Below are 23878 nucleotides of genomic sequence, written 5' to 3' on the forward strand. Positions count from 1 at the left end.
GACCTCATGATTCTCATTTGCTCTGACATGCACTGTGAGCTGTAAGGTCTTATATAGACAGGTGTGTGGCTTTCCTAATCAAGTCCAATCAGTATAATCAAACACAGCTGGACTCAAATGAAGGTGTAGAACCATCTCAAGGATGATCAGAAGAAATAGACAGCACCTGAGTTAAATATGAGTGTCACGGCAAAGGCTCTGAATACTTATGACAATGTGATATTTCAGTTTTTCTTTTTTAATAAATTTGCAAAAATTTCTACATTTCTGTTTTTTTCTGTCAAGATGGGGTGCTGAGTGTACATTACTGAGAAATAAAATGAACTTTTTTGATTTTTGGAAAATGGCTGCAATGAAACAAAGAGTGAAAAATTTAAAGGGGTCTGAATACTTTCCGTACCCACTGTATGTCGGTCCATCTGTCGCTGTCAAGTTAATATATCTCAAAATCTATTGGGAACATTTCCAAAAATAATGCTGCTGCCTTTTTACAGTCACTAGATCTCAACCCAGTTTCACGTTTATGGAAAATTCAAGAAAATGCTTTCCCAAAGACCAAATGGGATGATATGAACTTTTGTTTTCAATTATTTATTTTTTTGTCCCCTCAAGATGTTCATGGGAATGTCTTATCATATAACAAGTAAAATAAAAACCCAGATATACCATGTGCTTGTGGTGCTTGTGATCTGTATTTTTAGCATGCTGCTACTCAGATGACAGCGCGGTCACACCTCTGTTGTGTGTTGTGAGTGACTGAAATAGCTTAGTCACACACAACAGGAGCAGTATCAGAGCTGAACAGGCTCAAATAAACCTCATTCCCAGAATGGGAGGAGGAGCGGCAGCATCTGACCTGCGGTCTGCCTTGTGAGTTGATGTGGTGGATGTGGTTGGTGCTGGTTTTGGCTTTTGTTTACATGCTATGTGTTATTCTCAGCCAACAAGTTTGAACCACATTTCTTCTCAGTGGGAGCATCTGTTGGCAATAAGTAAGTCCGGGATAACTTTGTTTACTGCGTGTTTGTGTTTTTTTATTTGTTAAATGTGAAGTTATCTTTACATGCACACGCACACATAGTGCAGTGGCGCTGGTTCACTCCTGCAGCTGTGTTTGGTGGCCGATAGATGTTTGTATTGAGATGTGCTTCTTAGACTACCGTGCCGCTGATATAAACACAACTGAATCTGTGCAACCTCAGCCCAAGGAGAATTGAGTTTGTCTATGTGTGTGTGTGTGTGTGATTTATTGTAATTGCAGTAACCACCAGTGTGCCGGACAGGAGGCAGCCTGCACTGAAGCATGAGGTTTACTGGACTCCACATGCGAAGGAGAGACACTGAGATCACGTCAGCCTGGACAGAGGCAGCACATGTTTCCCATCCAGACGTCTTGTTTAGATCAGGTCGGACTGCTCACAGGTGATGTGAATTTGCAGGGAAAAGCCACACTGTTTACTAGCTCAGTGTGTAGGTATCCTCAAATATTGCTCATCCTAGAGATGTGTATGACCTATGTAGAAGACAATAAGTTGCCTTGAAATGGCATGTTGCTGTTTTCTTTTTAGGTAGAGACTTGCCCGTCCCCATATTCTCCTCACAGTGTTTGTGGATTTTGGGAAATGACTTGCCTGTTATATTACTTTTGAGTTTACATTTGCTTTGGGATCCCTGCCTGAAGTTACATTATGTATGTGTTTTATTTTACGTATCTTATTTAGTTGTATTTGGCACATTATGTTCTATTTTGTTCACTACATTTTTTTGTTTTTTCTGTTGTTTTGTGTTTTACCTTTGAAAAGCACTTCATGGTGCTGCTTTAAAAGATGCTATATGAATGAAGTTTATAATCGTTATTGTACAATATTTTCACATGTCAATCAAGGCCCAATATCATGCTCTCGATCATGTGGCTGTGGAGGTCAATATGGTTTGGTTCACACACAACAGTCCTTATGAATAGCATTTTATGTCATCAATGATACATCCATCATACTCATTTTCAAATCAGTTGTAGAATCTGTGGTCCCAAACGTTCATCACATCCTCTAACTCTGCACACAATGTTGTTTTTGCACTGATTTATTCATTCAGCCAGTTGAGAGCAGTATGTGACTGTTTGGTTTCTGTACATAAACTCTTGTTGCAGATGTTCAGCCTGTTTTACAGTATTCAAACAGTCCAGTAAATGTACTGGATGGTATTTACAAGAGGTTTCAAGTTGCTTTTTGCGTGTACTATTTTCTCCTGTTGGAAAGCGGTTGGTAAAATTTCTATGGTGGTTGCATGTAATGAATAGCCCCTATTATGGTTTGGACAACACATAGCTACATGACTGACTCAGGTCCTGATGAACAAGCCTGACTGCACACTCCTGGGAAACAGCTTTGTTTTTTGAGGATTTCTAACCTGAGAGTCACAGACTGTGTAATTCTCTCATACCTTCCTGCCGGCAGTAAATCAACCTTGTTGTCCTCTTTGTTCCACCTCCTTTGTTTTATGAACTTCATGAACTCCATAGCTACATCAAACCTTCATAGCCTCCGCAAGTGCCTGCTCACTACATAATTCTGCTAGAGCCATTAAGCCAGCGCCACATCCAAAACACGTCATAACATCACATCCATGTATTCTGTAATGTGTTGCCTAGGTGACTGATGGAAGTGCCTGCAGGGTCTTCTGAAGACTTTCAGGATTTCAAAATATAAAAGCCTGCCATGTCATCCAGTGGGCACGTATACACCCACTTCAAATACCACCCATGATGCATGCTGGGATGGTGCCACATTGTTGCATATGTGGACAATCAGATCATTCTCATACTCTTATTACATACCTTTTCTTCTGATACCTCTATTTTTCAGCTGGGCCACATGTCTGGAATAAAATTAACTCAATCAATCTCCTCAAGAGAGTTTCAGTGTTCATTTGTCAGTTAGTTTGTTTGCTCTAGAGACACAAACATGCTTGTGTGTTTACTAAATCCACAAATATGCTGCTCTAGACAATATATATATATATATTTTTTTTATTATATATATTTTTTTACAATGCTTGATGACGCTTATCCAAGTTTTAATCACCTGTCTGTATTGCTCAGACCTGCATGTTGTCTTGTTACATACACAGTTTTAAGCTGCTGGGCATTCAAAGATCTTGAGCTGGATCAAAAACACAGTGATAATAAAATGATGGGATACATGTGAATGAAAAGAAAATATTGGAAAAGATTCGTTTAAATGCTATAAATGAATATGAATATGGGCCAGACCCTTGGCGCATGTCAGTACCTCCTAAAAAATAAATCATGCAAGATGTCAGTCCAAAATGTTCACCTTGTAACTGCCCTTCAATAATACAGCTATTTTTCCCTTGGGTAGAGCACATCAGTAAGAGAAAACGGACAGAAAGCTGCATTTCTTCTGGGCGTTGATTGTATGCATTCTCAAAATGATTAGGTGACTGCAAGATGTAAGTAAGCATACGAACAGAGGAGGCAGTATACCAGCATGTGAAGTAAGGTCAGCAGCAGACTGAAAGAGCAAGAACAAAAATGGTGGAAATTTTGAAGAGAAACCAAAAGAGCAGGTTGCCGTGATTTCAACATTAACGATTTTGTAGTTACTTTGATTGTCGCTATGTTAAGATGTGTCAGCCCTGTGGGGTGGCCCTGTAGATGCACTTTTTAATCATCCATGTTCATTATTTAAAGTCAGATGTAAGTTGGAGGTTTTCACCAGACAGATAAAATACAAGCTGAAGCACATATAATTTCCTAGCTGCAGCTGTGTTAAAGCTGCATGTAATGTATAACACTTTTCGCACCACCACCGCCAGTATTTCATCAGTGTGTGAGACACCTTGTCCACCCATCAGGTTTCTCCATTCATACTGGCAGGATGCCAAGCTCAGTAAAAACCTGAAAGGAGGGGGGGGGGTAGGGTGTGTAGCACTCCGACTTTCCCCTCCACCCCCCACCCACCTCCCCACTACTGTCTCAGAGGAGTGATAAAAGTGCCTCTTCAGCTCAGAAGCATCTTATTACAGAGCCGCACACTGTAGGCTGCAAAATTCACACACACAAAGAAAGAGAGAGCGTACGTGCATGAATGTGATATTTACTGTAAACACTTGGCTATCTGTCTCTCAGTAAACACGCGGCGCACTAAACAGTGACGAGTTTTCAGTAAAGATGGGGGAACTATAGGGAGGGCCGAGGAAAATGTCTCTACAAGCAGAGACAAGCACAGAGGCCTTGGAGCACTTGACTAATCATTATATACACAGGTACAGAGGAGCCACTCACCGCTGACGAAAACATTTCTGTAGAATGAAAAACACCGTCATGGTGATGAATCTTTTCACACAACAAATGGGAGAAAAAAAAAATATTGTAACAAGACCTAAAGGCCTCAAAACCACAATATGTATAATACTTGGGTACACTAAAAGATATTTCAGTGTGAAATTCCCTTTTTGTGTTCACCATGTTTCCCTGGACAATATTACCTCGCTGCAGTGAAGTGATGGTGACACACAGAAGCAATGTCATGTCGAGAAGAACCTAGCTTTACAAGATACCCACTTGATTTGACAAGCTGAGGCTACATAAGCCTTATATTAGCCTCAGCTTAACTTGAGTATTTGTTTGCACAGAGGGACGACTGTGGATTTTACACTGGAATTACATTGGGAAGAGATGTCTTCACAGCCAGTGTGGGCAGAAGGAGCAATTACACCAATTCTTCCAAAGTGCATATGGGCATTTTACTATTGTTTAATGTGGAAGAAATGTGATCCTATCCATTAAAAATATTCTGGTACCAATGGCCCGGTTTGAAGGATGTTTGTCTCTGATTTGCCTCTTTCTGATAAAGAAAATACTGTGTACATTTTTGGCAGGAAACTGGATTTATTGACACACTTGAGTTACCTTGAAATGTTGGAATGCCATTTTAACCCTAATGCAACTAAGTAATTGTTACTCAAAGTGGCCGTTTGTGGGATTACTTTCTGCTCTCCTTGAGTAATAAAGTACATAAAGTTATAACCCTTTCAATTAAAGTCCTGGTTGATCTGGCAATTTGTTTAGAGCTTGTAAAAGTTAGTGCATTTTTAATAATAAAAGACCCAGCATGTCAGCATGTCAGTACTTCTATACAGTGCCGAAAAGTGTAAACCATAGTATTAAAGAATAAGTCAGATGACATTAGATGTTTCTTCTTCTCTGACTGAAACTGAAAAGAATGAAACCCAATATGTATCTACTAACAAGTATTGTGTGTTACTGTGCAAGACCTCCATCCCTCTGTAAAGCACTTCATAACCCTGTTTTTTTAAATTGACATGACTTGATATATCTTCTTCCTCTGTGCCATAGAGCTCCATTGTTGTTCAGAAACTATTAAAAACACATCAGTGAGCCACACTGTTGCTCTCGGTGACAAGTTTCTTCATTACCATAAACACACACTGTAGTTTAATTTGACTCAATCCCACATACATCACCCTGCTGCCCCAAATACTCACTAGAGCACCACATGTGGATTAGTCCGCCACTGAAAATAGTCCCCAACAAATGCACTATTTGCTCCTGTTTGAGTAATGTTTGCTTAAAAACTATGGTGAGCAGTTGTTTTAGAATCAAATTTGCGTTTTATTTTAAAAATAATAGGATTTGTTGACAGCAATAAAAATAAAGTATATTGCCAGCCTATTTTTTTTATAAAAATATGATTTGATAACACAATTTTCATTTTGTGTCAAGCAACTACATTTCTACTTTAGAGAAATATTCTAGTCCTTGGCATCCCCTGATACTTAAACCAAACATGTGTGTTATTGAGGAGACAAGAGCAACGGATAACCTGAGTGAACACACCTGCACTCTGTAACCACTGCCTGTCTGATGCTCATTTATGGCGCTGCAGGCTCATGTTGTCTGCAAGTCAACATGTGTAGGTTTGTAAATCATTCTTTTGGCATCTGTAATGGGCTTCAAATGCTTGCAACATCACATCCTGTGTACTGGTCTGTAAGTGGTCTGATTGAGCACACAAGACATATAGTCAAAAACAAGCTAACTAGTAATAATGAAAACTGACAGTTGAGGTTGGAGTGAAGGCTCTGAGACAGATAAGACAGCTTTAACACCCCTGTGAAAAAAACTAATGTTGTCCTGTTTCCTCTGTTATGTCTGCATGACTCCAGATGATAACTCAAGGTCGAAAGTGTTGAAATTGTAGCACAGCTCTGATGAATTGTCTCCAGCTTGGCTGAGCTTAAAGAGACTGTGACAGAACGAGGTGGAGACAGTGCTCTGAGTTCACAGAAAGGCTGTGTGGTTGCTTCACCATCACTGAGCTGTCCCATTTGTACTGCTGTACAAGCAATGTAGGAAACTGGAGACCTGCATGTTACTGCCTCATACATCACAAAATGTTTTCCAACTGTAAAACAAAACCTGCTAAAAGGGAATATGGTACTTCAAATGTAAAGCTCAGTGAGAAACAAAGGAGATGCTTGAGGGATACAGTTACAAAGAATGAATTAGACATCCGTAGAAAAAGGAAAGCTGGTATGGAGTGATTAACACAGAAAGGTGTCCTGACATGAAGATGAAGACGTTTGTCTCCCTAAAGCAGCTGCCTGGTGAAATGGACGTGTCACAGAGCAGGAGGAAGGTGAGGAGAGGGTGAAAGAGTGTGTGTGTGTGTGATGTACAATAAAGCCTGAGGTGGGTAAAACTGCAAAGTTACACTCACAGCTATTCAATGAGGTCACTGTAAACTCTACTGACTACCATAAAACATAGAAGTTCATGAAGGAACTTTTGGAAACTCTACAAGTCACAATAAGCTTCCTCATAATAATATGATTCATGATATAGCACAAGATAAATGGCTATTAAAAGTGACAAATAATTTGTTTATTTAAAAAAATATATGAATAACTTATTTATAGTTTCCTCCTCTTTTGGCAAAGCAGGAAATGCCCCTGGGGCCCCATAAAAGAACAAACGTGTCAGGCTTGCTGTGTGTAGACTGGTTTGTGAGAATGTAATAAAAAAAAATTGTGGGTTCAAGATCCTCATTATTTTAGTTCTGTACTGCATATTCCTAAATTACTGCAGTTACTACCTGAGGCCAGGAAGTGTTACAGCAAAGAAAAATAGCTGGAGGTTAACAGGGGCCCAGCGCATCATTTGTAGCTCTGACACCACCTAACATGGACGCAGGGCTCTGAGCATCCCTTTGGTTTGTTAATGCCTCTAGACTACATAAGGCCATATAGGAATATGGTCACAGGACATAACAGGAAATATGCAGTTGGTTGATACATTAAAGCAAAAACCAACAAAGTGTCTCAGTGAGGTGTTGGGCCACCATCAGTCCCCAACAATAGATTCCCCAAATCTCTACTGGAGGGAGGAACATGATCCTTCTGAAAGATATTCTTCTCCCTGGTGTTATTATGGTGTTCAAATGATCTAGAGACTGTGAAGGCCACAGCATATGAATCACACATATTTCTTAATTTTTCCCCAACTGTCTGTTGGAGCATAAGAGACACAAAAAGCCATATACTGCATCTGACTACACAGAAACACCTTTATGGATTTTAAAAAATCATCTCATGGCTATATTAATTACTTTTTAGATTACGATTTAACATTCATCATAACATTATTGCACCACCTCCGATTTGGTGGTTATTTAATGGAGTAATCATTCTTATTCTTGGTGCTTGGGTACATTATATTCACTGTACAATATTGTTAATTTATGAATGGACTATTGTTTAATGTAGGATTTTTTAAACTTCTATATAAACTTTTGAGTTTATCTTCCAGCACTGTAAAGCAACCGCTCTTCACCTTCAGGATTTCTGAAGGAAACAGTGTCAGTGTTCTGGGCTGTGATTGGGGGAGAGAGGCATGTTCAGGAATGCAACGCTCAGGTGGAGAGAGAGAGAGAGAGAGAGAGAGAGAGAGAGAGAGAGCAGTACTACGCTCACACGGCCACGCACTGTGGAGTAGTGGGGCATTGCCGGTGGCTCTCTGTGCTCTTTACCGGGTTTTCTGCCGCACCGTTTGCACATTGGACCCGCTTGGGCTGAGAGGAAAGTCAAGAAGAGAAGAGAAGAGAAGAGAAGAGAAGAAGCAACTACTGGAGCTACCTGCAGGAGTGTCTTATCCGTGCAGGACTGGGCACAAGTGAAAACACCTGCCTGGAGGCGATAGTGAGACTTGCGTACATAAAATGTACTTTTTTCTTTTGGATTAATGTATGCCTACCCATATGAATCAAAACTAGTGATTTTTAGCGTAAAGAAGAAACAGAAAAGGGACCTTCGTGCCAGAGAAGACTTTTTGCACCTGAATGTCCAGCATTAAGATTCTGAAACTTCACGTGTCCCGAAAGACAAAACTGATGTGATGTGTTTTGGGACCTGAGTAACACAGCTGTTTGGAAGTACGAGCCCTGCAGCTGAGATTGAAAACACGTTTCTTTAACTTTTCCCTTAAAAAAGCAGAAGAATAGAAAAGAGAACCGTGCAGGAGAGAGTAGGATATGGATGGTGTTGGGTCTGAAATCAGTGAGTCGGAGCAGCTTGCAGCTGTGATGCACTGTGCATCTGACCCGCGACGTTTCACACCATGATACGGGAGAAAAACTGCACCTGACAACGAATGTAACATACCTGAACCCAAATCCACAAGGATGTCCTCACTACTGACGAGGTAAGACATTGAACTTTAAATGTTTTCTGGCTGCCTGCAGAAAGGATCGCATGAGAACGGATAAGGATGATTCATAAGAGGTGTCCGGCCTTCATGGGAGGTGATAAATTCCAGGTTGAGGTTTTTTTTTCCAAATGGAGCCTGTTATCTGATTGAGTTGCATTTCAGGGGGAAATATGTGGTGGCTTTAAATATTTACCTTGGGTCATTTTGCTTGCAAGGAGCTGCAAAGTTGTTTTTTGGAGCAGTAATGTGAAGGATGGGAGGTGATAAATTCCTGCAACAATTGAGTTTTGTTTTCTCCTCCAGTTGGAAGCTGTTTGTTTTGTGGTTCACTTCATCACAAGAACAGCAGGGAAAAAAGTGTTCGTTCAAAACACTTTTTTTCTGAGTTGTTTTGGGTGCAATATTTGTTTTCTCAGAGCACTTGTGTCATGCTTTAGCAACTTGACTTAAAGCAGTTCCTACTTGCCTGTGCTGTGTGTATGGTTTCTCTGGACGTAAAGTCTGCTGGCTACGTCCGCCATTGGGTGAGGTAATCCTTCTGCCACATAGTATCTATGATATTGCAACTCCTGGCTCTACATTCCCCCCATCCTGCCACACTACCTTTATCTCTTAAATGTCACCGACTATAAATACCCAGCTCATATTTGATCTAATCCCATCCCTGCAACAGAGAACACAAACACACAGGACTGCAGAGGGTCTGAATCTTTGCTCGCACTGAGCATTAAGTCTCTTAAAATATTAAACTTGAATTCACCAAGGCCATGGATTTCCCTCTCGTCCTCTGGATTACTCTTCTTAGTGGAAACAATACATGCTGACATGTCTGCACTCTACACCCAAGTGTGATTTTCCCTTTTATGGGCTGCATTTGATGTAATGTGTCAGGAGAAATGTGTAGGCTGTCTGTCAGATGGACCGCTGTCAGACTGGTCTGCAGAAAGAGAGAGAGAGATTTGGCTCAGGGCAAATTTTCTGTCTCTCTGATAACTTGTTTGGAGGAATTTTTGTTAGCGAAGGAGCCATCAGCCCCATGAACAGATTTAATCTACTCACCATGGAACACTGAGCATATAGCTTCAAAACTAGGACTCTAATTTGGTGTTACACTCAGTGATGTCACGCTCTCCTACGGGGAGGAATTTCAATCCTTTTCCTCTCTGTGGATGTGGACTTTAGGCACCCACTATTTCACAAATTGACCCATGATGAAGAATAAAAGCCAATAGTTATCCAAACCTCTATTTTCTTAATTTTTCTCAACAAAAACTGAAATAGTATACTTTTACTAACTAAAGGTACAGTTAATGAAAAACCTAAGGTAGCACATTGTTTTAGGGTGGTTCAAGGTAAAAAAACAAAAACAAAAAAAACATTTGCCACAAGTAAAGAAAGATCTGTCATTGCAGATGGCTCTAAATAATACAATAGCCTCAGTTGCAATGGATAAGACACCAGTCACCTGGACAAATCAGATCTGGATTTAACTGAAGGACTGTTAGTTTCTGTTTGGGGTGTATATTTTACTGAAATGTGAGTCATGTGAGTCATCCTTAAAGAACCACCATAAAGTTCCCTTACGATCTTATGCCCACCGGCGTTTACCTTTGAGTTATCAAAAAATTTCTACTTTCCAACACAGTTGTTTATCTTTTTTGTTGATGATCCAAACAGGAGAGTTTAATGTCAATTTAAGCCCTGAAGTGTCACCTAACATTGTCTAAAAGAAAGCAAATATGCTATTACACATATGTTGTCAATGTTGTTAGTTAATGACGTGCACAAAGGGTAATGTCTGCTGTGAAAAAAGACCTATTTTTACTTTGGGTGCGCATTGTTATTGTTCTTTTTAATGTACAAATGGTCGAGGTTTAAACTTTTGACTTGCAAGAAACAGACCATAATGTTCTGCCACAGCAACAACCTTTTGTACTAACAGGTTCACTTCTGCTCTACCTTTTGTCTACATCCTCCAAAGATTCCAGTCAGAAATGCAGTCAAAGATAAAACATCTAACAATACGAAACCGACAGCTTCACAACTTTTAAACTAACAGAAGGTTCGGCTGAAGAATGCTTCTCATGTCATGTCACTTCTACATCCTCCTCATCTAAATACTGTTTCCAGGTTACTTTGAACCAGGTCCTGATCTTGATTCGCTTGTGCACAGCGACCGCTGCTCTCCGACAGTGAGCTTACTGATGGACAAGGTTCAGTCAGATAAGAGTTTACTGCTCTGTGTTTGTGTCTCTTTGCATCAACCTCATGAAAGTGCTTTACTCTTTGAAAGGTTTGCTGCCAAGCAGATTTAGGGTTGCGGTTAAATGCAAATGTTTCTGTCTGTCAGCAGGATGTTTTCAAACCCTGTGAAAGAATTTCCATGAAATGTGATGGATATGTCGGCTTTGAGCCAAGGAACAATTGATTTGGTTTTGGTGGTGATCCAGCCTCTGGACCATTAGTGTTTTTTAGCTGTAATTATAAAATGAGACAAAATGCAGAAACTCCCAATCCTGCGGGTACATTTGCAGCATGAAGACAAGCATTTTTATGTGTTACATAAAAGTGTTTGCTCTAATGTCTGTGCGTGTAAAGTGAAGAAGTTGACATGAAGCCTTTTTTTCAGTCTTCCTCTCCTTTCTCTGCTCCTCTTCCTCAGCCTTTTCCAGATGGGCTTCATTGTTGACATGTTCCTGGTTGAAGAAGTTTTTCCATCATGTTAGTCTGCAAGTTTGCATCTCAGCATGTTTCTCATGTTATGAGACCATGACTGTAGATGACCTGAGAGGCTCAGCTTCCATCAAAGTGGCTGTGAAAAGATAATCTTATAATCCCTGAGGTATGACGGTGTACCAAGTTTGTTCTCCTTGTCGTGGAAGGAGTGAGTTAAGTGCAGCGAAGCGAAGTGAAGGGAAGGGACCATAGTTGAGCAAGAGGCAGAGTCTAGACATTTTGGCAACAACAAAACCAACAACACGATACCAATGTCTGTCTTTCATTTAGTAATTAACCACAATCCTTTCTGGGTGTTTTGTCCTGACATTCAATAGTATTTTATTTCTTTTTGCTAAAATGTTTTACTACATCTTCAAGTGAGCCAGCTGTTGAGGCACAAAGACCCTCCGCTTGTGTTCAAAGAGGATTGATTTATTAATGCGCGCTGACCGCAGCCTCTGAGCGTTCAATTGTTGCTGCTTTATTCATAGTCAATACAGATACAAGGGTCAGAGCTGACCACAGAGCCTTCAGTGAGAACATCTGTTCAGAGTTGTGTCAATTCATTCAGCAGCATGCTCCATCTAACCATAAGACCCTCCACCAGGCACTCCCAGACGCTGGGTGGGTCAAAGGTTAAGACAGGCCTCGTATTACTTTTCCTAACTTGGTGGGTGTGCAGACTTTTGTAGCGAGGACGCCTGTAGGTCACCATACAGAAACACTTAGAACCTTCAGTCAGGTGTCTCCTGCGTTGGCATGACTCACAACTTCCCGGAGGTCAAAGAACACATTCTCAGCTGCAATGCACTCTAACCAGTGCACAATAATAGCTTCAATGTAATTGCATGATAACTGTTGTTTATTTGTGCAGAGTGGGAATGTGAGAGCTACCTGTCTGTCAGGGCGTGTTTAAGGAAAGGTTTTAGAAGCAGAGGAATTATCTGTGGGGAGAGTGCAGCCTCTTTTACCTCTGCTGGTCAGGCTGGATGGAGGTCTTGTTGTCTCTCTGGCTGTCTGCATGTGGACAGATTGCATTTTGTTCAAGTGTCAATTCATGGGATTTTGGTTATGGTCTTAATCTGGGACTTTCATCATAACACAACCATAATTAGAAAGTGTTTATCTCTGCCAAAGCTTCACAATCCTAGAATCACATTTTTAAAATCCAAATCTGCATCAAAATACACATGGTGAGAGGAATGAATTGGATGTATGTGTAATTTAATATGTGTATCTGGACCAAAAACTACTACCTTACAGATTTAGGATTTCTTTTTTCTCAATTAAACATTTTTATTGTCATTATGTGAGTTGTATGTAAGTGGTGTTGCTTTGTATTGTTATTACTTATATTTTTATTACCTGGAAACTAACATGCAAACGGGTCTGCTTTGATAGAGATATTAGATCAGTTACTATGCTGTAACTAGGAAAATATGACATCCAGGACATTAGAGCTGCAACTACAGTACATATTATTTCCATTATTGATTTGTCTGCTGATTATTTTATTGATCAATACTTTATCGAATGTCTGAAAATATTTTATGGAATATTGGAATTTACCAGAGCCGTCAGTGAATATCTTCAACTTACTTGTTCTGTATAACCAACAGTCCAAAACCCCCAAAATATTTAATTTGCAATGTTATATTAAGAGAAAAAGAAGATATTTCTCAGAAAATCACACTCCGAAAAGAAATCATAAACAAAGCAGAACAGAACAGAAAAACTACGAGTGCTTAGTTTTGGTAGAGATTTCACTGATTTCTGCTCATATTGTCATCTAACAAACTTAATGACCCATAGCTGTTAATGTGAAATGGAACTTATATCCTTAAAAATGTATTCACCTGCATTTAATGTGAGCACGAGTATAAAAGTTTGGTCACAGATTTTCTATATATCTGTAACCAGTTTCACTGATCATAAGTGAATTATAAATCATTAGCACACAATCTTTCTTCTTTCTATTTATAAGCAGCCATATTCAAATTAAAGCTCATGGGCTGATGATTTCATAATGATTAATAATGAGAGTAGTTTAGTGTTGTTCGTGTTGGGTGGGGCCGGTGTTTTTTCTTCACGGTCAAGAGAGCGACTAATGTCAGTCAAAATAAACAACTAGTCTCGTATTGATTAAAGCCATTTCCCTCTCCCTGCCCCAGAGCTATTCACTAATGTGCTGCTACAGTCTTAATGAGAGCAGGAGGAGGCGGACTGACCCCTGCTCACCTCTTTAAGGGCCCCTGTAGGGAGGGGGCCAACCAGTCAGTGACCAGTGCTGCTGTCTTTTCATGTTCAAAAACTGAAGCTAAACATCAGGTGAAACTGAGAGAAATTACTTTGTCTTGCAGAATAATAATTTATTTTATTTATAGGCTTCTTTCTGAACACTCAAGGTCACCTCACAAAACATTACAGTACAGCAATAATCAAGAAATTTAACAACATACTTTTTATTAAACTATTTATGTGTGTAATTTAGCTTTTATGAAATCTAAACCCTGCTCATAAGTGTTGGTTATCTGTGAAAATGGATGCATACAAACATGGATGCATGCAAACAATGGGAAATATCAGACTTTTTAGCTTGTTTAGTGGGTCACCAATGTTGATTGTCTGCCATTTTGTGCCTTATAAGTATTGTACACTGGGTTTATCAAAGCATTTATATGCTGAAAACAGTTGCCTGCTGCTTCTAGATAAAAACACTGGTGAGAGAGGCGAGACTGAGCCAGTACTCTGCATTTAGTATTGTGAAAGTTACACAGTCATTACATTACATCTCAATGTGTAATTCCTGACCACATGCTCCAAACAATAGGAGGCAGCATTTCACCTCCTCCTCCCCCTCAGCCAGGCTACTTTAAGTGATTCCGCTCTTCTGCTCTTTTCTAATCACATGTAATGTTACAACTGATCTTTATAATAACCTCATATCTTAATCTTTTTATGTACTGCTGGATTAGCAGGCATTGCTTCTTCTGCAACAAAGAAGTCAAAGGCACCATCGCCTTGTGTGAAGGTCTTCATTCCTGCCTGGTGTTTGCTCCTGTTTTTTGGTATTTCATCATGGGGGGGCATGCATATATTCAATCCTTTATCAGTATCAGATCATTTAAATCATATATTATGTCATGTATTGTGTATCATATCATTTATAGTAGTTTATTAGGGTGTTTCATGCGGCTGTACCTACACCGCTTGCTCTGTCTGAAAAGCCCAATAGGTTAACATGAGTGTCGAAAGGACGTGAGCAGCACTTTGCAATGCTTCTGCTGCGATGCTTTATGGTGCTTTGATGCTTCGCAGCACTTCACAGCACTTTGCAGTGCTTCTGCTTCCTGTGTGTCCCTGGACAACAATGATTTCACACCAGTCTGCCCAGTCAGAGACAGGGAAGATCAAGTGGCGGCAGGCGACAAAAAAGTAGAGGTAGCAGAGGAACAAGAGGTAGAGGAGGGTGAGGGAGAGCACCTCGTACAGCAGCATTGATTGACAAGCTCTCGGGGCAGCTCTACTTTGTCCTGTCATGTTGTACTGAGGGCAGACTGGACGCTACAGTGGCTCACTATCGCGTCTCGAGGCACAAGTGGTCTTACGAGACAGGACGAGCTCAGGACTCTGCAACACAATACACAGACATGTTTGACATGACGTCAGAGCTGTTACTTGTTGTTGTATGTTAGGTCATTTTTGGAATGTTTTAACTAAAATTCTGGCCGAAATCTTATACGTTGACTTAATGTTCACGACTCAAGCAAGTTTTTAAGAGTAGGCTAATTGCTTAATTGGTGTAAAAAAAACATCTAAATATTTAAAACAGTATCTACATTTGAAAATGCTCAGCAAAAAACGGAAAGTTGAGGAAGTAAATGTTTCAAACCTACTGGTTTGTATGCAACTTGAATGCTGGGAATAAAATGTGTGAAAATGAAAAGACCTTGTACATCAGTCATGATTTATGAGGCCAGTGCCTCTTTCGGTCAACGTGACCTTCCTTGCTCCTTTGATATAAATTCCCCCATGTAAGGCCAGGACGGGAGCCGAAGGGAAGGGCTGCTCAGCCAAATGTGAGGGAGATGTGTATCGTTTAATTGGACAGGGCAACTACTGACCTGGGACTGAGCCAACTCCAAAGGCTTTGGAGCAGATCTGTGTTTATGGCCCAGGGAGAGATAAAAGAGACCAAACAGACAGAGAGAGATAAATGACAGACAGGCTGGAAGCTGATGGAGGACAAGTGAGATGTGGGAGAGAAGGTCAAGGCAAAGGAAGTTTTAGTTGCTGTAACTTTCCAAATGCTGCCTGTCTCATATGTTTTTCCTTATGTGTCGTTAATGAAAATGACTTGTCCCATGACAAAACAGACCCGTAAACGTGTGACACACTGCGGCTTGCAGTAAAGCGGTGCCAGGAAGCAATCAAAGAGAGGGGCTTTCCAAGAATCACTGGCACTTCTCAGAAAAAAAGCACTTGTCGTTTGATGAATCAGAGGGAGAAACATACGGAGAATCTGTGTCTTGCCCCGAGGTAAAGAAGGAGATGAAGCAACTAGAAGAACAAACAGAAGAGACACAACAAGAGGTTTAGCGGATGTCTTATCTGGTAGCAACTAAGAAGTGGCTCATTGTGTTGGTACTACAGTTGCCTTTAATTGTTTTTTATATGCAAATATATGCTGCTGTTTCAAATGACCTTGTTTTATTTGCAAATGCATAAATGGAAAACATGGGTTTCACAGTTAGGTCCTTATGGTGGTTCCAGGGGGGTCCTCAGCAAGGGGAATAATATATTTTTTCACTATAATTCCATCCATAAGTAACACGATTACTATTTCAGTCATGGGTTTCATACACTTTCTATAATAAAACATCTACCAATCTAAACAAATTAAACATCAGTCTTTCACCCCTCAAAGACCTGTAGGCCTCCAGGACTCTGAGGTGACCCCTCCCACCCCGGACACAAACAGTTTCAGACATTCACTCGTACCCCCACACCTTTGCACTGCCAGTATCACTGCAGGTGATACTGGTTTTCTAGCATCCTTTTATGTAACGGAGGTCAGCAGTTTGACAGATGTGGGTGAGCTGGGGTTCAGTCAGACTGGCGGGCCCTCCCTCTCGGGCCGTGTGAGAGTTAATAAGACACCATTGGGGTGGGTGGGGGTACTGGGCAGGGGAAATTAATGATAATTGCTGGATGGGGGGGCATTCCTGACTTTGGCTTCTGCCCACAGGGGTTCACATTGGTGTGGCAGCTTATTTGTAGATATTATCAATGACCTAATGACCTCTGCTGTTTGAAATGTCAGTTGTGTCTTTTTGTTTGCTCTCTTGTCCTTTCTCCTTCCCAAACACCTCTGCTGTAACAACTTCACTACGTCTTCACTTTTGTGTTGTACGTTTCTGCGTTCCTGTGAAATGTAAAACGGCAACAGTGATTCTACCATCCGAATGACGGTGTTTGTTTCTCTCCCTGCCTCCAGGAAGCTGACTCTGTGCCAGGCCCTGACCTTTGTCCTGCTGCTGGTTGCTCCCGTCTGCCTGTCGTCATCGCAGAGTGTAAGTCAGGCAGTCATTGCATGGTCTCAACAGAATTGCCCACTTTCAACACCTCTTACTGTTCTGACCCTCAGCTACAACAAATGTTGAAAAAAGGTGACGTTTTCAAATGTCTTGTTTTGTTTCACCAAAAGTCCAAAGCAGCAGATTGTTTAGAGAAGCTGGAACGTGAGAATATGTAGAATGTTTTGCTTTTTTGCTCTAACAAATTACAAAAGTGATTGATCTATGATTAAAATAGTTGCACATTATTTTACTGTGGATTAATTGACTAATTCTATCAGCTCTAACCCAAAGCAAATAAAGCTGCATTCATAATTTCTGACCAAATATCTGCCAGACAAACAACATCTACATATTATAAATTTATGATTTTGGTTTATGTGTGTAGCATTCAGCACATAGCACATTAGAATTTGAATGTAGGCAAGTTTTTCTGTCCTGATCAATATAAGTGCAATATTTACTTTCTTGCTTTGATCTGTTACAACTCCTGAGACAAATACGTGCTGCCTTCGCTGCCAAATGTTCCACTTTCCTCACTAGTCTCTAACTATGTTTGTCTGCTGTTTGGTGCTGGGCAGGTAGTATACAGTGACCGCTGTTTCATGGAAACAGAGACACACCTGAGCCTGAACCAAACAGGAAATGTGTTACTGTGAACTAAAATAGGCTCCAATTAAAGCTCCATAAAGCTGCATAACTGGATGTAATTGTCTGTGGGTTTATCACTGAGGATAGTCTGTTTCATGATTCATTGTTAATATGAGAATTTTTCTTTAATAGCATTTAATAGTTTATTGTAGCCTTAATCTATGTCTTTATTAAAAATCTTTGACTTAAGATCTCCTTTAAGGAGTTCAGTTGGAGACAGCAAGTCACTCGGCAGCCATATTTCAACCTTTGTGTTGTGCAAATATACAAAGCTAATAGCTGGATGACAGTGTTTCAACAAGTGCACCACACTGAATGTAAATGGGGCCCTGTAGTCCTAACCTGTCAGGACCCAAGGCCATTTACCACAGCCTCCCCACTTTTTCCTGCCGCCATGTGTTCTTTTTATCACATTTGATATTTTGCTAATTTGTGCAGAGAAAAAAACGCTCTCAGGTTCCAGAGAGGAAAATCCAGCTCATTTAGATAATAAACCAATCATAGCCCTTTGACCAGCATCAGATGTGAGCAGGTCTGCTGGTAGCTGAGGTCTGGGAGTGTGCAGATTTGATTGTTTTTGCAGCATGTTTGTCTTCTGATTGTATTTTTTCTTGGGAATGGTAATGTCCCCATAAGCCGGCATTCTCTTGGTCTCTCCCAGCTCTGATTGCTGCCACACCACAATTTTCTCCTCCGACTACAGCATCCATCTTTCATCTCTGTTTGTCTTGTTGTCAGACAGACGACCCCCAACCCTCCCCCGGGCACGACTGGAATAACCAGACATAGACAGAGATAGGCTACCCCTGGACCACTCCGTCACATCAAACACAGGAATGTAGGGGAAGGTCAACACACTTAAGATAACAGTAAGCCAGTAATGACACTTTGAGGAAAACAAAATCAAGCCACAAGTTGTTTTAGATTGCTGACACATTCTCTGCATTCAGTCATCATTGCAGCTGCACTGGCAACGTCTCTTTTGTCGACATTTGTCCAGTTAAAGATGAGGACAAGACAAGTAGACAAAATGGATCATGAAATGCAAAATACAAGACTAAGAGTTAGTTGCAACCATGTCAAACTACAGATGGATTTATCCTTTTACTAAGAGTAACGAGAATACAAAGGCTATGAAGCGTATATGTGTGGGGGGGGGGGCACTGTAAAGGCCAAAGGTCACTTTCATTAATCTAGAATGCCAGCCCCACCCCATCTCCAACTGTTAACAACGCTAATTTGGCCGGCAGTAACACTAATGAGGGCAGCCTCAGGTGACCCTGCCGTGGAAAATGATGGAGAGTCAAAGCACAGGTCGCTCTCAGCTGAGTGTGTGTGTTTGCGTACGTGCATGTCTGACCGACCCTCTTCTATGAGTCGCAAAGTCAAACAGCCTCGGTCAGTCTCAGGTTTTTGTCCTCTTGCTGTTACTACAGAAACACAATATGAGCAGTCCGCTGCAGACGAACAGTTACAAGTGCAGCTTATTTGTTTTGAGGTTTTGGATGTGGGACATTTATGGATATCAGCAATAAAAAGTGTCTCTTTTTCTCTTAACCCACCCGGTCAAGGCAGTTGGCCGCCCACCCTGAGTCCAGGTTCTGCTCGAGGTTTCTGCCTGTTACCTGCCAGTATGGCCAAGTGCTTGCTCATAGTGGGAATTGTTGGGTTTCTGGAAATGATTTTACAAACCGTATGGAACTGATCTGTATGAAAAGTGCATTGAGACTTCTGTTATGAATTGGCACTATGTCAATAAAATTAAATTGAAAAGCACTGTTATATGCATACGCAACCTTGTACGCAGGATAAGCGGTTGACGATGGATGGATGAATGTTGAAAGGACGTGAGCAGCACTTTGCGATGCTTTATGGTGCTTTGATGCTTTGCAACACTTCACAGCACTTTTAAAATATGCATAACTTTGATATAATAAGATTATTTTCATTAAATTCAGGGAGTTCAGAAGGCTTTGCAGTAATCATTTTATAAATAATGTTTCTTTAAAGTTTGTTTTAATATCCATCATTTGGATTTGTTGATGAAGAAACTTAGTTACTAATTGAGCTAAAGATAATCATTTAAGCTTCATTTGTGGTTGTTGATCCGTATACAAGTGAAACTATACTGGGGAAATTCAAAATTTTATAATTTTTCGTCCGTCTGCAGCAGGATGTGTTGTTTGGTATAGTTGTGTTTGCTAATTAAGAAACAGACAGGCCTTTTTGTGGGGGAAGAACCTGAACCTCAGCTGTTCTTTTCAAATTTGAGGATTTGCTGCTTTTCTGTTTATTTGATTTAAAATTTTCTCTTTCTTTCTATTTAAACCATTTTCTTTAATTTTACAGACTAAATAAAAAATATGGTAATTGGAAAAATAATTGTGAGATTATTAATAACGAAAAGTCTTATTGTCAACACAATAAATCAAGTACAAACATGACATGAAACATCCCACTTACAGCACACTCCTCCTGCTTTACAGTAGATCTGATAACATAGTGGAGAATCCTGCTGCATACATTTGCATATTAATGAGGAAAGCTGAGGGACTAGGAACTAGGACGAGCGCTAAAAGTTCAAGTTTTGCACATGTTCTTATTCACATCTGGCCCGAGTGTTAATTCTCGTCTTGCACAACAGATACTCCAGATGAGTCGGACTTAAGCCCTTTCTGATAAAAAGGCAGCCGAAGCAGTTGTTGAATGAGTGTGTGAAGAGTTAAAAGTGTGTGTGAGCGAGCTCCTGTATGAGAAACCGGTGGGAACGCTGCCAGTTTCAGTCCTCCTCCAGGGCAAAAAACCCTGGAATGTGTTTGAGGAGCGCCATTGAGATTTCTCTAATCACTTTTATTGTTTGGCTCTGATGATCCTGATCCACCAGGCTCACAAGGTGATTTATTTATTTTTTTTACTGTATACCATGTACTCTTTGAACAAATGTATCTGCCTGTGGGACTATAAATAACTTGGGTTGTGTTGTGTTGTCCCCCCAACATACTTTTTCCATCCAAGATGCACAATATAAACAGAAAGAAGCCCAACAGCACAGGATAGAGGCTGATCAGTGTGATCTCTGAAAAAGTGTTAAAATTGTGAACATTGAATCAAGATGCAAATACCAACATTTTACAGTATTTACAGTGATGACTTATTAAAATGTTGTCATTTATCTAAAAAGTTACTGTTTACAATGCAGACAGAGTTTACGTTGCTTTCTTTAAATTTGTGCTACAAGAAGTTAAACAATTTAGATTAGATTTAAAAAATAGCAAGAAAAGTAAAACTAACAGGTTAAAGAAGAATTTCCAAGAGAAAGTAACTGAAATGCTCTAATGCATAATGTGCAATAATGTCAAAGCAGGTGTCTATCAGGCCTTTATTTCTATTGTGTGTCTAGGTGGCAATTTTGAAAATTATTGTTCCACTAAGAAAATATTAAGGCTTAAAGAGAGACATAACTTTTTTGATTGACAGGTGTCAGGCTGCATTGGTTCTTACTCCTTGACCATGAAATAAAGTGCTTGGTTTAAAAATCAGCATTAAAGTCTCTCCCTCTGTCATTTGTATCTCAGTCCTGGATTTCTGCGTGGGGTCCTTCCGGTGAGTCCTCATCAGGGCGTCTGGTGCGTGCCCGACGGCAGCTTCACTTCAGGAACGAGTGGGCGACGTGGAGCGGCTGGTCTGTCTGCTCACGTAGCTGTGGGAGCGGAGCCTCAGTGAGGACACGAACCTGCATCACCAGGTAAATAACAGCCATATCCTGCAGGGTAACACAGCTCAGTATATCCGGAAGGGAAAGGAAGATATATTTTTAGAGACATAATGCATTCCAAATAAGTTCCCAATGATTTTAAGAAATAAGTGCAACTTAAAGCCTTGATGTGTGTGTTGTCTGTTTCTGAACTGTATTTTCAGAGAAATCCGAAATGCTTTTTAAATACATTTATTCATTTAGCTGACGCTTTTATCCAAAGTGACTTACAATTGCTATACATGTCAGAGGTCGCACGCCTCTGGAGCAACGAGGGGTTAAGTGTCTTGCTCAGGGACACAACGGTGGATGGGTCACAGTGGGGGATTGAACCCGTGTCTTTAAGTAACTTTTAGTATCATGTCTTACAAATATATATTGGAACAGGATTCAAATGCTTTTCTAAAATATTTAAAATGTATCTAAATACGGGAATTTGCCAACAAAATATTCTGTATGGATTTTAAGATCAACTGAAGGTTCAGAGTTTTCACTTCCTGAAACACTTTTTAACAAAACAGATTTTCACACATATTTAATGTCTCCATGACCCCGGACGATGTTTCCTGCTGCAAGAGGACACTGATCACAGTTTACAATGTTAAACTACACTGACATTAATTTGTTTTGTCCTTAGTGGCACACAAATGACTACAGAGTGGCTATGCTGCAAATAATATTTTTAAAATCAGATATTTTAATATATTTTAATAAAAGAATGAGACCTGAATAAACTGTATTTTAATGTTTGCCAGATCTATATGTGCTTTCTGTACAATAGACATATTTGTTCAACCAGACATTAAAGCAACCAGCACGCTAACTACATAGTTTCTTATTGATTTTTTCTGTGTCCCAGGAACGCAGTGGGTGGACCATGTGCAGGAGATCCCAGACAATACAAAATCTGCAACACCAAGGTCATTTCAGCATAAAGGTTTTCACACTGAATGAAAGTACAACTTTCGATGTAAACATTTTAGAACAATGGCTGATGTTTGCTCTAGAAGTTGTTCATATGGGTGTGTTCTGGGCAAGTGTAGCAGCCAAAGGCTTTCAGGGTGTGACCTGGAATTTCACTGACATATTAACCCGTGTCTTCACGACACTGCTTTGCACTGAACTCAGGGATTTAACAAAGTCATGCTGTAGTCAGGTATCACACCTGCTATTGTGTTAGAAAAGCTCTGTGAGGTCAGTGGCTGTGTGTGTGTGTTTGGACAGCCAGTGTGGTCCATATTAATTAAAGGAAAAACAGATGGGATGCAGCATGTTTAAGCATGTTTGAATGTTTGAATGTATGTGCATTTGGCAGTTTGTACGGTGTGATTAGCTCAGGGCTTCACATGAATGAACGCAAATTGCCAACTTCTCTCTGTGTTGCAGTTCATGATAGGAATAAGTTTTGTGTAGCAAATCTGTTTACACTGCAACACATGCAGATTTATTGTAGGGTTAAGACTTCAGGTTTCAGGGTGACTACTAGAATTAGGATAGGGTTAAGTTTTGGGTAAGAGTTGGTGTCAGGCACGTTGTTATGGTTGAGTTTGAGATAAACTATCAGGGAATGAACTGTGTTTGTGTATGTGTGTGCGTGTGTATGTGTGTGCAGGGGTGCCCCGCCAGCTCGGAGGATTTCAGAGAGATGCAGTGTGCTGCCTACAATGACAGACCGTTAGTGGCTGGAAACTCCTTCAGATGGACCACCTTTCATGGAGGTCAGTGAGACAATTCACTGTTCAGCTGCTGAGCACTTGTTTGGAGATACAAAGTTTTCACAACAGTGGTGTAGATACACACATGATTTTTATGTAGGCATTTTTGCATTACAAAGTGGTTGTATATTCTTTACATTTTACGGGCAGTAGATAGAAACAGACAAAAATATATTTGTTTAAAAGAAAAAGAACTGTAAATATAATTTAACTGTGGTTGCGTCTCTTGAGACAACCAACCAAACTTTTCTACGAATACATACACACACACACACACACACACACGCCTAGTGCTCTCCATAAGCCACAGACCTTCAGTCAGCCTCATCAACCAAGTAAGTGGATGTAAACAACAAGACAGTGAGTTGGAAAATTCACCCTAATACATCATTTGGGATTTAATTTTAATTTTAGCTTAAATTGTTTACAAAGTTACAATCAAGTCTGAAGTCACTACAACCTAAAATCCCTAATATACTCCAAAACAGATGTGGACGGCAAGGTTTACACTAGAGAGGCACATGGTTATTTTCATACTACATTGAGTTTTTATTTATGTGACCGTGTTCTACATGTGTGTACAGTCTGCAAACTTGTAGGTGCATATAGTTTGTGGGTCTGTTTGGGAGTTAACGTCACTCAGAGCCTTGTGGCTTGGCAGATGTTAGTGAAGTATGTCTTGAGAGTGTGCTTCTTTCTGCTTGTGTGCAACTGT

General features: G+C 40.3%; 1 protein-coding gene and 1 long non-coding RNA gene across 2 annotated transcripts in view; both read left to right on the plus strand.

Moving 5' to 3' along the window:
- The window catches only part of LOC123959190, a 7742-nt gene extending 4832 nt beyond the window's left edge, over nucleotides 1-2910 (plus strand). Inside the window, exon 2 of the long non-coding RNA XR_006822250.1 lies at nucleotides 1262-2910. This is a non-coding gene — a long non-coding RNA (uncharacterized LOC123959190). The remainder of the gene's footprint in view (nucleotides 1-1261) is intronic.
- A 5102-nt stretch (nucleotides 2911-8012) lies between these two features.
- The window catches only part of adamtsl5 (ADAMTS like 5), a 32505-nt gene continuing 16639 nt past the window's right edge, over nucleotides 8013-23878 (plus strand). Inside the window, exons 1-5 of the mRNA XM_046032336.1 lie at nucleotides 8013-8743; nucleotides 16965-17040; nucleotides 21270-21439; nucleotides 22308-22368; nucleotides 23061-23166. Coding sequence (XP_045888292.1) covers nucleotides 8724-8743; nucleotides 16965-17040; nucleotides 21270-21439; nucleotides 22308-22368; nucleotides 23061-23166 — 433 coding nt within the window. The 5' untranslated portion in view covers nucleotides 8013-8723. The remainder of the gene's footprint in view (nucleotides 8744-16964; nucleotides 17041-21269; nucleotides 21440-22307; nucleotides 22369-23060; nucleotides 23167-23878) is intronic.

This window comes from Micropterus dolomieu, linkage group LG20, assembly GCF_021292245.1.
Source record: "Micropterus dolomieu isolate WLL.071019.BEF.003 ecotype Adirondacks linkage group LG20, ASM2129224v1, whole genome shotgun sequence".
Classification (NCBI taxonomy): domain Eukaryota; kingdom Metazoa; phylum Chordata; class Actinopteri; order Centrarchiformes; family Centrarchidae; genus Micropterus; species Micropterus dolomieu.